At 38.2% G+C, this 15,910-nt stretch overlaps 1 protein-coding gene across 7 annotated transcripts in view; it reads left to right on the top strand.

The window, feature by feature from the left end:
• Positions 1-15,910, top strand: part of MAST2 (microtubule associated serine/threonine kinase 2) — a 198,834-nt gene that overhangs the window by 70,638 nt on the left and 112,286 nt on the right. For all 7 annotated transcript variants that reach the window (XM_069788840.1, XM_069788839.1, XM_069788842.1 and 4 more), the window contains one exon: positions 15,577-15,608. In XM_069788840.1, coding sequence (XP_069644941.1) covers positions 15,577-15,608 — 32 coding nt within the window. The remainder of the gene's footprint in view (positions 1-15,576; positions 15,609-15,910) is intronic.

The raw sequence follows: 15,910 nt of genomic DNA, 5'->3' as shown, positions 1-15,910 counted from the left end.
TATATTACATAGGAAAATTAATTTTAAGAATAGTAGCTAGCTGTCTTGGCTAGGAGCCTGGGATTTGTCTTTGTGAATGGCATGACCAGAACCAGACATGGCATCATAGCTGCTGATGTGTTTCTGATTGAGCTAATGGCATTATAATAATTTCCATATTATGGTCCATCCTGTTCTTGATGCTGCTTAACAGCTTGCTTGCTTTTTTTCCAAACTCCAGCTGTACATTGTCTTCACTGAACTGTTCACAGTTTCTCCCCTGTCCTTTTCAAAATTAATGCTAGTTTGGCCTTACATGGGTGTATGGGTAGTTTGTTGTGTATATATTGATTCTGGCATTGTGTTGCCCACTCACCTAATAAATTCCTCACACTGCTAGGGATTTACAGAAAATCTGCATGTTTGGCCTTAAGCAGTATGTACTAATGTACTGTATGCTGGGATTAATGGAAAACCTTGAGGTCTCCTATGTAATGTTTTGCTGCAATAAAATGATTTACTTCTGATCTGGATTTTTTTTTTTTTTTTACTTCTGTATGTAAGATGTTTCACACACTTGAAATATTACCCAGCTTTCTGTCTGAGCACATGGAATACTGAGAATGCTTAGTTTATTCAGAGATGCAGGAGTGCAAGTAACAGAATTTTTTAATTTGTACAGTGTACAGGGGACAACAAAAAGGCTGGCTGTCAGCAGTGAAGAGAGAGAATGCCTCAAGTCAGCATTTAAAAAACCCCCAAAACCAAACACAAACCCAACAAAACAACAAACCAAACATGCTTTTGAATCTATCTCACCTATTTCTAATTTGCTTAATAAAAGTACAATAGGGTGGGAAGAGAGTAATCTAAATCACTTACTTAAAGGAGAAGCTTAAGTAATATTAGCTTCTAATCCTGAACACATTTTAAACACAAGATACAAGTAAAAATCTAGCATCTAAGTGAAGGGTTCTCCAGTTATTGCAGAGAATGCAAAATATATGATTGTGTAGTCAGGGAGCAGGCCTTTAATGTGTGCATGTGGTTCAAGGAGCTCCCAGCACTTAGAGAATGCTCTTTTAAGCTGAAAGTAGCTGAACTGGACCAACTTAGTAGAGAAGTTCATAGATAAGACCTACAGAGATGTAACAGGGTACTCCCATCTTAACTGTGGCAGCCTCTGTGCTGCTGATGAGGATGTGCATTTCAGAGAAAGAGGGAACCTGCTGGGAAGCATGGACCCAATCTTTTGGACAAGACCCACCTTCCAGGCGATGTCAGTGTATCCTTCTGTACTGAGGAGGCTCCTGCAGCAGAGGTGATCCCTAAGGATAAGCTGATTGTGATAATGGGAGATTCTGCTAGTAAGTGCAGCTAAATGAATTTCTGATGTAGGATGTTTCAGGAGGGATATTCTTGAAGCTAACTTCAGGTTGCCAACTGGGACACTGAAATACAAGATTTCTGTGATAACATTCTCTGTAATACCTGCCAGCTCCATGTGCGGGAATTGGTAGAGAAGAGATTAGCAGCCCCCATGTGTGGATGATGTAATGGTGTAAAAAGAAGGCATTAGGTATGATGGGAGCTGAAGGCATCTGCCCAGGAGGAATGCTAGACCTCAGACAGGACAGAATTGTGCTGCGGGCACTAAAAATTAAAAAGGATGTAGAAGATGAGAAAAATCTAAAATAGCATCTCTTCTTGGAGTTCAGACTGCTCTTCCAAGAAGCAACTATTTTATTACATCCAAAACATTCTCTCTATTGCTCATCCTAATGAGGCACTGGCCCAGTCTGTGGGGACAGCTGAAATCTTCTGCTCTCATGACTTGTCCTAACTTTGCAGCTTCCCTCACCTTATTTAATGTTTCCTGATTGTGGTCACTGTCCTGATCTGCGAGTTGGTAGCACAGTCCTGGAACTGCATTTTTGCTATTACAGGCTGGGATTCCTGCTCAAAGAGATTCCATGATGCTTTTCTTCTGTAATATTTTTATCCTGGTAAACTTCATGCACAGAGCCACTTCCCTGCCCATACATCTTAATTAATCATCCCTGGAAAGTAGATACTGACAACATTATCCCATAGGTTATCCTTCTGTGGGTAGGTGTGTGGGATGCCTGTTGCAGTGGGTGGTTGGTTGATGCCAAATATACTTTCGTTTTATTTTTCAGGTTTCTAGAGTTAATGTGGAAGCACTTGTAAGTTCTGCTTTGCTCCATTGCTCAGTATTGCACATGGCAGCTAACTGACGTAGGCAGATTCATTTCCCTTTCCTACATCTTGCTATTGTTTATTTGCCTGTTGGCTTTTTGAGCCCTTTTTTGCTCCCTGCATTTCTCAGGCTCCAGAGACATATTTACTTTGATAGGAATACCTGAAACTAGGAAGGCAAAAGCCTGTTAGGTATGAAGGAAACCACGGTTAGAGATTTTCAGATGATACAATGAACTTAATTTCCCACTTTTTTCATTGAAATTAATGGAAATTTGTGCAGTGAGGTCCCTATATTGTTTGGAAAATACTATCTTTTTGTCAGTCATTTGCTTTATCAGTTTTATATCCTGTTCTAGGACTGAACAGGCAGTGGAATGTTATTTAAGTATACTGAAATTAGCAAAACTTGAAGTATTAAGACTGAAAATAAGGTTTAGTACACTTCAGCAATTATTTTACAAATAATTCCTTCTGTACAGATTCTGCTTCCTAGAACCAGTACACATTTAAATGCTCTGTGTATATCTGCATTTAATGTTAACTTGGGTAGAGAGGCTTTATAAATATTCAATTAGAATTATTGGGAAAATGAAAAGAATATTTTATTCATCTATAATGTCTATTGATTTTTAAATAAGTAGGCATAATGTCGATTGATTTTATTTTTTTTTAAGCGAGTTGTACATTGCAATTTAAGCAGACTAGGCATAAATGCTGGCTAGCTTCTTGCAGCTTCAGGTGGGGGAGGGAGTATGATTTGAATAGCTTTACTTCTAGCTGAAGAATATTCCAACACGATGTTAACAAAGCAATGCAGTTTCCCAGGGGCTCATCTCCTATTAAGACAGCAGACTTACTACATCTGAAAAACTGCTTTTTTTCTCTGAAGATACTTTGGTGTGGTTTTTGTTTTTTTTTTTTTTTGCCAAATCTCTGATAGTTCTTGTCTCTGTGTGAGCCATCTCAGTATTTTTCTTAGATAAAATGTCAAGCTGATGTTTCCACTTGTTTCAAAGATAAATATTTATATAAAAATAAATGATGGGCAGAAAAAAATCATAGTCTAATTCACTATTTAAGAAGATAGTGGGGAATTAATAACAGTGAAAAAAACCCAAGAGTGTTACCTGTGACTTGCTTTTTTTTTTTTTTAAATCATATAAATGAGGAAAGACCATTTAAGATGTTAAGTTTAAAATGTCACTTAGCATATATGTAAATCTGCAGTAACTGCAGAAGCTGCACTGGGATTACTTTGGGTTTATGTATGTTACTTAAGTCCCCCTATAGCCAGTCATCTGAAATTTCTGGACCAGATCGTGGTTTTGCTTTCCGATGTTAAAATTCTGAATTCAACAAGTACAAAGTCCATATTAAAAATAAACCCTTAAATCCCAAAAGTTTCTGTCTGAAGGTGTATCTTTCCTCTTAAGTAAACTGAAATGCTTAAAATGCAGTGGTGAATTTGGTGTAATGTTTTAGCTCCAAGAATAGCATTTAAATGGGAATCACCATCTTTCCTTTTCTTTGCGCTTTTACTTTGTGAGAAACAAAAAAGTGAAAATATGTTAAAAGAGCTTTGAACCTGTTGCAGTCAGAATACGTTGGGACTATTTTAGCAATTTTTAAACTGTTTTATTGAAATGAAGAATATCAGTTATCACAGAACTTAAATTTAGAGGAGAATGAATGAACTTAATTCAGTTTTTGTGTATGCAATGAATAATTTTACAGGATCACTTTAATTCTTTTAATAATCCTTGGTTCTGGCTGCTGAAGTTGCACTTCTCTTGTGAGAATTTGGTGAGTACCAGTACAGTTTGTGGTAGCACTGGTTGAGAGAAAACATTAATGTCTAAATATGAATTAATGAGTTAAACATCTAAAGGAAATAAACCAAGGATTTTCTTGATGGAGAGGACAACTTATACCGAAGAGCATATAGGTTGAAGGTTGCTATTGGAAAGTTAAATCTTGAGTCTTTCTTTGCAAGCTCTTTAGGTTATTTTTTCACAGATGGTTGCTAAACTTTTAACTTTTTAGCTTTTTCATTGTAGTTCAGTCCCTCTCAAACAAAAATGCAAAAAGTTCTGTGAAAAGTCTTATAAGAATTTTTTTCGCATTAGTGGGCATCATAATCAAGCTTTTTAACATCTATAACAAATATCCTTTGTATAAAATGTCCTCTAACATAGGGGGCAAGCACATCAAGATTGTAACTTCTACTCTGAGAAAAGCTATTGAATTGGGGGTGTATGTATATATGTGTGTCTATAACTTTTTGTAGGTTGCATGAAATGTATATTAGAGAAGCATGGACTTTGACTCTGGTATTCTAGTTCTCCTATAGTACATTAAAGACGTTGAGTTAAAAACAATGTATTAAAGATTTTTTGACTCCCCAGAAGCTATTGTGAGCTGAGTGCTTTAACCATGCATTGAATTGAACCTGAAGGTGTGAACAAGTGCATGACTAGACTAGCTGTTGTGAGATCCATCAGGTTCAGGAAAATCCCCTTCCCAAATCCTCATTGGAGAAGAGGACTGTTCAACAAGAATTTTTGATGAATTTGCAAGTCTTGCAAAGACTTCAGAATTTTTTTCTGTACCCATAAGTACAAACTAGAATATACCTTAAAACCTGCCTTTGAAGCCAACACCTGAATGAAAAAAACCTTGCCGTTTCTTCCAAAAGGTATAGAGGATGAAGAGAACTGTGTGCTTGATAGTATGGAAGAGTAATGATGGTACAGACAGTCCTGAGTACCTGAGAGGCTTTTCCTGGTGATGAAGTCAATGTTTGTTCTAATTTGAAGTATGGTGAAGGACAGAAGACAGAATTTTTAGAGCTTGATTAATATCTTTTGTCTTCATATATTTTCAAGAGAGTTCATATTTATAATTTAAACACAACAGAAAGAAAATCCTAGCCAGAATGTGTCCTTGTAATAGAATCAGCTGTCTCTGTCAGTCCATTACAGAGCACACTAATCGCCCATCAGAACTAAAAGTCATTAGGCACAGTCTGCAGTTTCTCAAATCAGTGCTTTGGGAGTGAGTGCCTGTATTTTACCATACTTTAATTGGAGATGAATTTTCCTTTACTCTGAAACAGATCTCTTGGCACCAAGTAAGCCTGAATTATCCAACTGTATTAAATGTAAGGTTGTTCAGAAATAAATCTGTGAAAGATGTTTAGATGTATCACATGTTTTTTCATACGAGAAATCTTAGTGATCCAAAAACCTTAGTTCACTTGACATCTGCACAATTTATGATATACCTGAAGGATAGAACTGGATGTGGTTATTTAAAAACATGCCCAGGGATGAGGTCAGTCAGTGCCTATGGTTCCCAGCTCTGCTGTCTTTCATTTTGAAAGCAATAGATGTTCCTTTCCTGAGATGTTCCTTTCTCCTCTAAGCCTGAAGATTGTCTTGCATATACCAGTATAAACCTTTCACCACACTCAGTTTGATCTGTAAATTAATCTTGGGTTTGGCCTAGCACCACTTCGCAGTTTCCCATTTTATATTCCACCTCAAGAGCATTGTCACATGTGAACAGGACAGGCAGCGTTGTTGGCTTGAAATTAAGATAGTCCAAGATTGTAATTTTAAAATTAGGGTAAGGTTGGTAGTTATTACAGTTCTACCTCACCAAAATTGAGAGGACCATTTAATTGCCAATTTTTTTTCTTTTTTGTCTTTATGATTAATTTAAATATTTCTAAGCAGATAAAATATCTGTTTGAAAGTATGTGTGAAAGAGATGATTGGAGAGCGTGTTTCAATAATGTTTGATTTTCACTGAAAATGTTGTTTTCCAGAACTAATTATAAAAAGGTAATCGTAGAAATACTTTGTGTTGTAACTCTGAAATGAGTCACACTAAGTGTGTAACCACCTTATAATTCCAGGGGATGAATGTCTTCCTATACACATAATACAAATGTAAAACTTCTGTGGCTATTTGCTTTTGCTGTAAAAAATATTTATTACCTGGGAATGAAGCAACAGAGCCCTTTCTTTCATCGCTTCTCTCAAGGATTTATGTTTCAGTTTGGCTACAGTTTGGAGCCCAGCAGGCATTAAGTAGTATCAGAGACCATTCACTTTTGAGGGCAAAGAGAGAAGTTAAAATTCTGTTGTCTGCTTACAAAGATGCAAATACTGGCTGGCATCTGCATATTCCAAATTTTCACATGGTGCTCAGTGTGTGAATTTCTTCATTAAGTGAATGATGGCCTTTAACTATTCTTGTGCAAAAAATGACCAGAGCACCCTTTGCCTGTCCCTGCTTCCCTGCTTGTGTTGAGAAGCAGTGATTTGAGAGGGGTAAGCTGAAGTGCCTCATGTAGACTAGCTAAGCAATGAAAAATTACATCTGCTTGTTCTGTAAATAATGCCCAGTCAGAGCAGATGTAATTAACTACTGAACTTAATGGATGCCTCGCGAGGTTACAGATGCTATCAGTCATAAACTAGATGAAGGCAAGGGAGCTTTATATGCTTGGAATTCCTTTTAGGACTAATTACTAAATATCTTTAAAATTGATTGCTTATGCTTTCAATTTCTGAGAGTGTTTTCACATGACCTATGTGGAATGGACTTGCTGCAGCTTTAGGGAAGGATGGGAGACACCTCCATTGTTGAGGCTTTTTGAGAAACTAAAAAGTTTTTCTTCCATAGGGCTTTCTCCCAGAGCTTTACCGTTAGGAATCTTGATCTTATTTCAGAGGTTGCCAAACTGTCCAGCCATCTTGGAAGACTGGGCTGACACAGATTTTCTTTTTGTCTAAATTAGTTGAGAAATACACAATTGTAAAGATAAAATGCTGTTGATCTGTCAAAAGTCTTAGCCTAACATTGATAAAGAATTGGAGACATGCAGAACGCCTCTCAAAAACAACGACCAAAACTTAATTTCTGCCTGTCTGCTTCCAAATACTTCACAACTGGGGAGCTGGTGAGAAACCAACCTGGCAGAATAAACAGAACCCTTTGGACTGTTGCGAGATACTCGCTGATGATGTTAATATTGAGCTGACCATGTACCTTTTCTTGGTTCAACTACGGTGTTGGAGATTGGCTCTCAACCAATGTATTTCAATATAATTTTCTTTGTAACCTTTGATCTTTGTTCACAGTATGTATTAACAGGGCACTGAATGGATGTGAGCCGGTGAGCAGGTCCAGGAGTTTTCATGAGATGCACATGGTTTTATATAACTTTTATGTAGGATAAACCAGAAGGGTCCCCAAACTCGCCAAAATTATGCTCGGCTTGATTATTCAGTTTTAAATTCAATACAGGATCTTTAAAGAATTCTATAAATAAAATTGGTGGTCAGGTAGCCTTAAGGTCAGCTGTCAATTCTTTTAGAAACAACCTTTTAAGGAGTAGATGTGCGTATAGTAGAAATGACAACTGACTTAATCATAGATTAATATTAGTATGAGCCAACAGGGGAGAGAATAAAACTGAGTTTGTTTATTTGTAATGCTCTTGGCATTTTTAGCAGCTGTGACTGTTTCCTTGTGATCATTGCATGCCCAGTCTTGAAGGAATTTTTGGTGCAAGTCAAGGCAGTAATTTTTAGAGCACTTTCTAACAATAGCATTACAGCTGCAGTTCTGTATGTTTCCGAGATTACACTCTTCTCTGCATTTTCCAAAATTTTGTAGAATGTGACCTTTTGACTTAAATTTCTGAAACTGGTGCAATCTGGCAAAATGAAAGGCAATTTTGAACAGTTGCTCCCATTATTTGGATGAGTTTTCAGTGCTGGGCAGGCTGTTTCACACATAGGGTGGATCAGTGATCTGCTTCATGGCCTTGTAAAACTAGAACTAAGTAATGAGAAAGATTAATGAGCTAAGCTGTGCGCTTTTTTTCCTTTCAATATTCCCTCTCCCTTAGGCTAATTTGTGCAAAAATATAATACATATAAGGAAGATTTGGAGCATTTATTAAGGGTGTTATTTCTCAGGTTTTAAAGTATAACCTGCCTTTTATTTACAGAGGACTACCATGCATCTTGCTTTTTATTTGGTTGATCCACATGCACATTTTGGGTAGCTCTTACCGTTTATTTCAGGGAATAAGTTATCACAATGGTCTTCTGAAGCTACTACTGTTGCAATTTATGGATTGTGTGTTATGAGAGCAAATTCACCTTTTTTCTTCTGCTCTGCTGTTTCTTCTATGCTTTTGCGCCACATCTAGGACTCTGGGTTGCAAAATTCAAGCTGTAATCTTTAAACTTACTTTTTCTTGTAAATGAATTTACATCTTCAAAACATGATCTCTTATGTGCTATGTATCATTTAAAAATAAGTTTGGCAAGTGTATTTGAAGAGGGCTGCTGCTACAGGTTTATTTTAGGCTTCAGGAAAACAATCAAGTTGATAGTAAATTAGTTTTCTGACATCTAAGGACTGAACAGCTGAGTTACTGTACCTGCTATTCTTGATGTGACCAGGGTTCTCAGAGGTTGTTTTTAATTTTCAGAAACCATTTGCTGTTTTAACCTCAGCTGAAAAGCTTGGGATCAAGTATGAAACTAGCTATTTTCTTTACTATGAAAAGACAGAGACTGCTGCTTGACTGATAGCATGAAATTAGAGTGACCCTGTGCTCTTAGTCCCAAATAACAGAGATAGGAATGAATCCTGCGGAGGAAATGAGACTTGGAGAATTGCAAGTCATTCATTGCTCTGGCTAGTGAGGGGTGTGTGTGTACCACCCTGCCCTCGGCTGCAGACTCGAGTAATCTGTAGCTCAGCTGTGGCAGCTGGTTTATTCCTGGGGTTGGGCAACTCTCCATTCACCCACTTAGGAATGTGGTTTACATGCATTTTTTTATTGTCATCTGCCTATCCAAGCCATGATGTGTGGTTTCAGTTGTGTTTGTTACCATGAGTGGGTTCAGTCTGGCCCATCGTGTACTGTGTAATGTTGTATTTTGGGCTTGAAAACATGACGTAATGCACAAAATTTGGAGTAGACACTTCAGCTTACTAAAATATATCTATATCTGGGAGTGGGCACTGAAAATATTCTGAGGAAAAGTGGGAATTCTTTTCTGTTTTGAGATGTATTCTGGAATTAATTTAGGTCAAGTAACCAACACCCTTAATCTCATAGAAAGCCCTGAGGTTAAGTGATATGGAAGGTTAGCGGGCAACTTTTGGAGGCGTATATTCTTGACAGGTTAATGCACAGATGTGACCTGGATCCTTAGCTTTGCCTACAAAGGCAAACTTAGTGTTGCCCAGGCAGGAGGGCTGGTGGGGGAGGGAAAATAATTTGCTGTGTTTGAATATTTTGCTTAAAGTTTAAAGGGCTTTTAGCTTTATTTTCTTCTCCAGTAACTATAATGTGAAATAAATCCAAAGGTTTTTTTTTTTTCTTGCTGACTAGTAAGGGATTTCTAAGCTGAAGAGAAGAGAAGGGCTGGAAGGTGCTAAAAACATTAAATGCATCATTGGCTGATTTGTGACCTGTGGGTTTGAAGACTGATATAAACTGATTATTTAGAGAAATAGGGTTGCCTGAGGTTTTTTTCCCCATTTGGTTTTATATGTTAATGTACTTTGCAAATGACATTTTTACTGACACGTAACTTCTGTTGAGGTAGAGAACTAATCCAAATAACACATTTAATTTGCTTTGAACTTGTAGTATGTTTAGGGTAACACTGGGTGAACAGGTGTACTGTTAACTACTCTAGTGCCACGCATATTGTCCTGGAGGCTCTGGCACCTTGTCACCATGCAGGTGAGATTTCTTAGGAAAGGGCGGTTCCAGGCAGTTTGGCTGGTACTGGGAATATGAGAAGATGCGCTGCGACTGAGCTATCCATGGCAATTCAGGATTTGTGTGCTTGCAGGCATAAATTCTCTACAGTGTGGAGAAAGGTCTGGGAATTAAACTGTGTCCTCTCAATATTTTGAATGATATTGGCAAGAGCTCGGGCATTCATTTTCTGTATTTTAAGCATCTCTGTAGCTAAGCAGATGATCTAACAGTATGATCCTGAATTTAGTTTCTAAAAAGTCAGTAAATTATAGAAAATATCTGTAGCATATTCCATAGGTTAATCTGACATGCAATACAGATATGGTTTTAGTGTTGCTGTTTAAAATTCTTTGCTGATGAGTTTGGGAAACAAGTTCAGATGTAATCATTTTTAGACGGAGAAATTGAGAAGTACTGTTTTTAATAACCATTTACAATGATACAGTGAAAAGAAGGAAATTATTTTTCTTGACAGATTCTGATAGGAGAGAGAGAAGCTTAGTATGGGGTGTTTTTTTTTAATCACCATGGAAAATTCCTTCCCGTTAATCTGATGGATGGATTACAGTTTGTCCTTGCATGGCCAGGTTGTATTTTCCATCAGAACTGGAGATTCCAACCCTCATTATATCATTTCTGTAATGCAAATGGTTACGTATAGAAAGAGATGTAATTAATCCCCTGCTGGTTGGTAGTATACCCTAAAGCAAACATAGTCAGCAAAGGAAAAATATTAAAACATGAGTGCATGGTACCAGGTCAATGAGTGTCAGTGGAATTTCATCATCTGTGAAATATTAACTTATTAACTGAAACGTATTTACTGTTATAGCTGTAAAAATATTTGTCTATTGTCCCAACTGGTATGATAGTGGGCTACCTTGCAAGAAAGCCAAGGTCAAAGGCAATCTCAGGAATCATGCTGTCTGCTCTGGCAAAAATATGGAACATCCTGAGTATAGCGATGGTTCTCACTTTAATTTGAAAGGACTACATTTAAGCTGCCATCAGTGCAGACTCTAGCATCCAACTTTGCCTGTGGGTCTGTGCCATATGTGCAGCTACATATTCAAGGACAAATTACAAGACTGAGAGAAAGTGACAATTTTGAGTGATGGGCTCCTGTTTTCCTCACGCTTTTACAATGTAACATATCTATTTAAAAGATATGGGTTGTATTGTAGGTCAAGGAACAAATAGTTTTCCAGACTTTATTTCCTTTTCGTATTGTGTGCACATACGTACGCAAAAAGCCAACACTCTGCGGCCTGAAACAGCCCTGTTTTCGGATGCAGTTTCTGTATACAAAAGATCACAATAGAATAATTTTTCAGTATCTATGCACTAAACAATACCTTGCGTAAATAGAAAAGCGATGCTTGAAATGGCCAATATATTTTCTCTTTTAGCTTCCTTGCTGCCTCAAAAATGATAGGTCCAGTAAGGATCCAGTCCTATTGTGAAATCTGAGCTGTAGCGTGTTACGGTGTCCAACTGATTTTGCATCTGCATGATCTGAGATGGTAAACTTAAGACAAAAGGAAACAAATACAAGGAACTCTTTTGAAGGAGGATATTCGGACGAGCTTTTTATAAATTCCACGATGCTGAATTTCTTTCCCAAGGTTCATTTTTAACTAGTTGTCTGAAAATCTGCTGCTTCTTTTGTCATGTAGACATCAAGTTGCATGTTTAATAATTATGCCTTGAAATATGGAACGGATACAAAAAGTGAACTTTCAGAACAGTCTGTTCTTATTTTTTAGGATCTGTGAAAGTAGTTACTTGTTTCCACTTATGAAGGTTCTGTGTGAATAATATGCAACAATCTTTTAAAATATTCTTATGCTATTTATCACTTCATATAAATCAAATATAAATGTAAGCCTCTATTTTGAGGGTTATATTGTTGACCTAGAGAGCAGGTGGCATGGAGGCTGGCTGAAGTAATAATGGTAATATATATAGGTACTGGCAGCACAAGTGCTCAGGGAGGCAGATGTGCTGTCGGAAGAGGCAGTTTGAAATCTTGAATGTTCATGTGTTGTTCTCATCAGAAGGGTGTCTTAAATGAAAAATGTCCTTTAGGATAAACTAGTACATTCACTTAAAGGATTACAGCTGCACCCTGTAAATAGTGTTTCAGACCAAGGAGTCACAGCTCAGCTCTCTGTTATTAGTTATCTTACCTCTTAAAATGTGATTTATTTTTTCAGGATACATCGACATGTAATGCCAAAACTCCTTTGTGGAGTGGGTGGAAACCAGTCAAATCACACCACCTCCCTCATTGTTTACTATCTAAAACATTTAATCTGCACTATAAAGCTGATTCTGAGTAGTTTCACCTTTATAGGGTACTTGTGAAAAGCTCTTGGACTTTTCTCTTAAGTTTTGCATAATGATTTAATCAGTGTTTTTGTAGTGCTACTTCATATGTTTAAAACTACCCTGTCATTTTTAGATGTAAACTCTCAGTTGGTCCCATTCCACACGTTGAAGTGTTAAGCCATCTTAAGACCCAGCTTAGTCTCCACCCTGTGAGTGTATCCCCATCTCTGTTAGACATTTTCATTGCCCGCTGTATCCCCTGGAGATCTGCAGTGTTCTCTTGGCAGTGGACATCCTCAAATAGGTGCCCTGAAATAGGTCATCAGTTCTGTCCGCAGTCTGCTCCCTCCATGCTTCCATCTCCAGGCTTTTTCTTTCTTCTTCTTCCCTGGGATGTAACTTTTTTAGGCACTAACTCACTGGTGATTCAGGAAAAGCAAAGCTCATAATTATGCTACTCGCAGTTGTGTAACTTCCAGCTCCGATGCTTTTGCATTGGCCCCACCATTCATGGTCTGGTTTGGAGGATTATAAGAAGTGCTGTTGCCAGCCTTGCTTTGGAGAAGCAGAAAAAGGCGAATAGCTGGGAGGGTGCAGGCTTGGCCTTTCTCCAGAGGACAGTGAAAGTGCTGCGGGAGTCAGGGCATGGCTTGGTGTATGGCTGATAGGGTTTTGAAGGGGATTTTAAGACTAACAAAATGAGGCATAGTGGAACAACAGGTATAAAAATTGATTGCTTTGATTGTGCTCTTTGTTGTCAAGACCACAGAGGTATTAAATTTGAACTACTGCCTATTGATTCCACAGCTGCAGTGTGTTTGTCAAGGTGGAGGTGCAGAATGAAAACAATTGCTACATGCATAGAATAACATTTCAATTGCATTGAGATGTCATCTGCTAGTACTTTTTTCCTTCCTTATTTGGAAACTCAGTTGATTACAGATTTCAAAGGATGATTTCAGGAGCAAAGCTCAAGTCAGTCCTTCTTTTAATCTTGTATGCGTTTAATCCTGAATTAGTGACGTAATAGGAAGCATTAAAGGCAATATTGTGTGACTAAAACAAGTGTACAGCAGAGGAAAGGAAAAGGTTTGTCCACTCCTTTTACCGGACCACGATTCCTGTGGTGTATGTCTGTAAGTCAATTACCAGAGCTGTGCTGCTGCAAGGAAGTGTTCTCTGCTGAAGTGACTTTTCAGCCCTAATGACTAGAGAAAAGCTTGTAGACATGAACCCTAAAAGCTCAAAAATTAGGAGGTAGATAAAGGGATTTAAAGGTCACTGTTTTCCTTTTTAAGCCAGTACCATGAAAATCCAGAGCTTTATTCATTCATTCTAAGTATTTCTGGGGCTGTGTTGGAATAAATGGAAATGCGCCATTTGAATAGGAAAAGTACCCTCTGCTAAGCACCTTTTGTTATATAAGATCTTCTTTAAAGAGGATAAATTAATATCTGCTCATATGATGTAAGAGATATATATATATATGTTTGTGTGTATATGTAATATACTATATATGCAAACAGAATAGTATATAATAACCCTATTGTACCTATTTATCCATTTGCAGTGGCAAAAAGCTGTCATTGCTATGTAGACTTCACGGTTGGAAACTTTAATTCTTTCTAACAAATGAGAGTGGAAGGAGTACCTTTTTAGAATATAAAACACACAACCTGTTATAGATGCTAATGATTTATTATCTTACATACTTGAAATGTTTTGATTAGATCTTGACAAGTTTGTCTGATGACAGGAATTTATTTCTTGATGCTGTAAGCTGTCAGCCTTGTGATAATTCACACATGAAATTTGCTCAGTACTGTTAAACCGTAATGAAATTTCAAGTTGTAGAGAACTCATAGTTGAAAATAATAACAGCACGTTTAAGATTTAATTTTTTTTTTAAAGTTTTAGTAGCTGTAACTTTTTGCTATCTTTGAAAAACTTTGCTAAATAACGTCCAATGTATTACTTAACAGACCAGTCATCGACAGTTTGTCAATAACATTGTTAATTATTTAAGTCAGCATGTACACCATAACTAAATATGGAAAAGAGGTTACCGGATTTTATGGCTTTTTTTTTTTTTTTTTTCCTATTGACTTTTTTCCAATGTTCAGTGAAAACCCTGGTTTCTTTTCCTTGGTGGGGATGAAAAATGCAGCCCGTAGAGCAGTATTCCGAAAGTCAGAAACTGCAACCGGCTATGTTGTTACTTCCTATTTTGCTGTGAAAAGCAGAAGTGAAGCAGCCCAGGATCAGCACGGGTCCGCTTCCCAGCTCTCGCCCGCTTGCCCCGTCGGGCAGGGCCGGGGCCAGGATCGGGGGCAGGGTCCGGCAGGGCCGGGGCTAGGATCGGGGGCAGGGCCGGGCAGAGCCAGGGGCAGGGCCGGAGGCAGGGCCGGGCAGGGCCGGGCAGGGCGGGCGGGAGCCGGCTCCCACCTAGTGGCGGCCCGCGGAAGCGCAGGGCCCGGCGGCCGCGGGCAGAGGGAAGCAGCGGTGTGCTGGGCTGGACGTTAAAAACCAAACCGAACACGGCTGGTTATTGTCTCATGGTGCTGCACCCGTCCCTGTCTGTGCCTTGTGGATGCTCATGGTCTAGTTACTTAAATTAAAACCTTAAAATCGCCGGTCTTCCTTTGCGTTTGCTGCTTAGGTGCACAATGCTGCTTTTAAGTGGGGCTTTCGTTCCATTGGCCTTGGATTTTTTGTGATAATACGTAACACAAGTAACGTGTACGTTTGGGGGGTGGGCGGGGAACAAACCACCAAACAAAAACCAAAAGCCACTCTGTTGCATTAATTTTTCCTTTTGGTGAGACTGTGAGAACATACATGCAGCAGATGCTAGGCATATTGCATACCACACTTCTGGAAGTGGTTCGGATATGATGCTGATGAGGTATGTGGGACAGAATTAATTACTGCCTTATCTATGTTTAGGCTTGACTTTCAAAGTTATATTTGTTCTGTTGAGTGCTTATGATTTTCTGACTGCAAAGGCAATGATTATTCAGACAAAATGAGTAGCTTTTGTACCCCAGACTACTGTGCTATGAATGTGTACAGATTCACCTTTTAAGCGCAGCAGTGCTGTGCACAGTTATACACTGAGCATGCGTTCAGAAATGGCCAGCTTTTTATTAATTTTGCCTCAGTCATTTGTTGATAAAGAAACAAGCAATATGTAATAACAAATAAAATTAACTCAAGGTTTGTTTTTTTTTTTTTTCCAGAAGGAGCTCAGTCTCCCCAGAAGAGGAAGCTTGTAAGTTTAATTATTCCTTATTTATCATTTAGTTTGTTTGAACATATATAGCTGTTCAGTTGTGGAAATCATTTAAATGGGCAGATACTCTGTTTTCTCTGTTAGCGTTTTCAAGAATCTGTCATGTGCTTGGAAACAGCTAGCTTGCATTTCTCTGAGACTGAAGCCTCTGTTCATTTCCTTAAGTGTAGTAGGAAAAGTAGTACTAGTGTAAGCTTACTTCTAATTATCAGCTTGAGCTGATCCTGATATGGAAGTAGCTGCGGTGTTGGGTGTTGCTTGCACTGACTTCACTGCAGTGA

This window comes from Haliaeetus albicilla, chromosome 8 (assembly GCF_947461875.1).
Source record: "Haliaeetus albicilla chromosome 8, bHalAlb1.1, whole genome shotgun sequence".
Lineage (NCBI taxonomy): Eukaryota > Metazoa > Chordata > Aves > Accipitriformes > Accipitridae > Haliaeetus > Haliaeetus albicilla.
The sequence above is the reverse complement of the archived record's forward strand: the minus strand, read 5'-3'. Positions and strand labels throughout refer to the sequence as shown.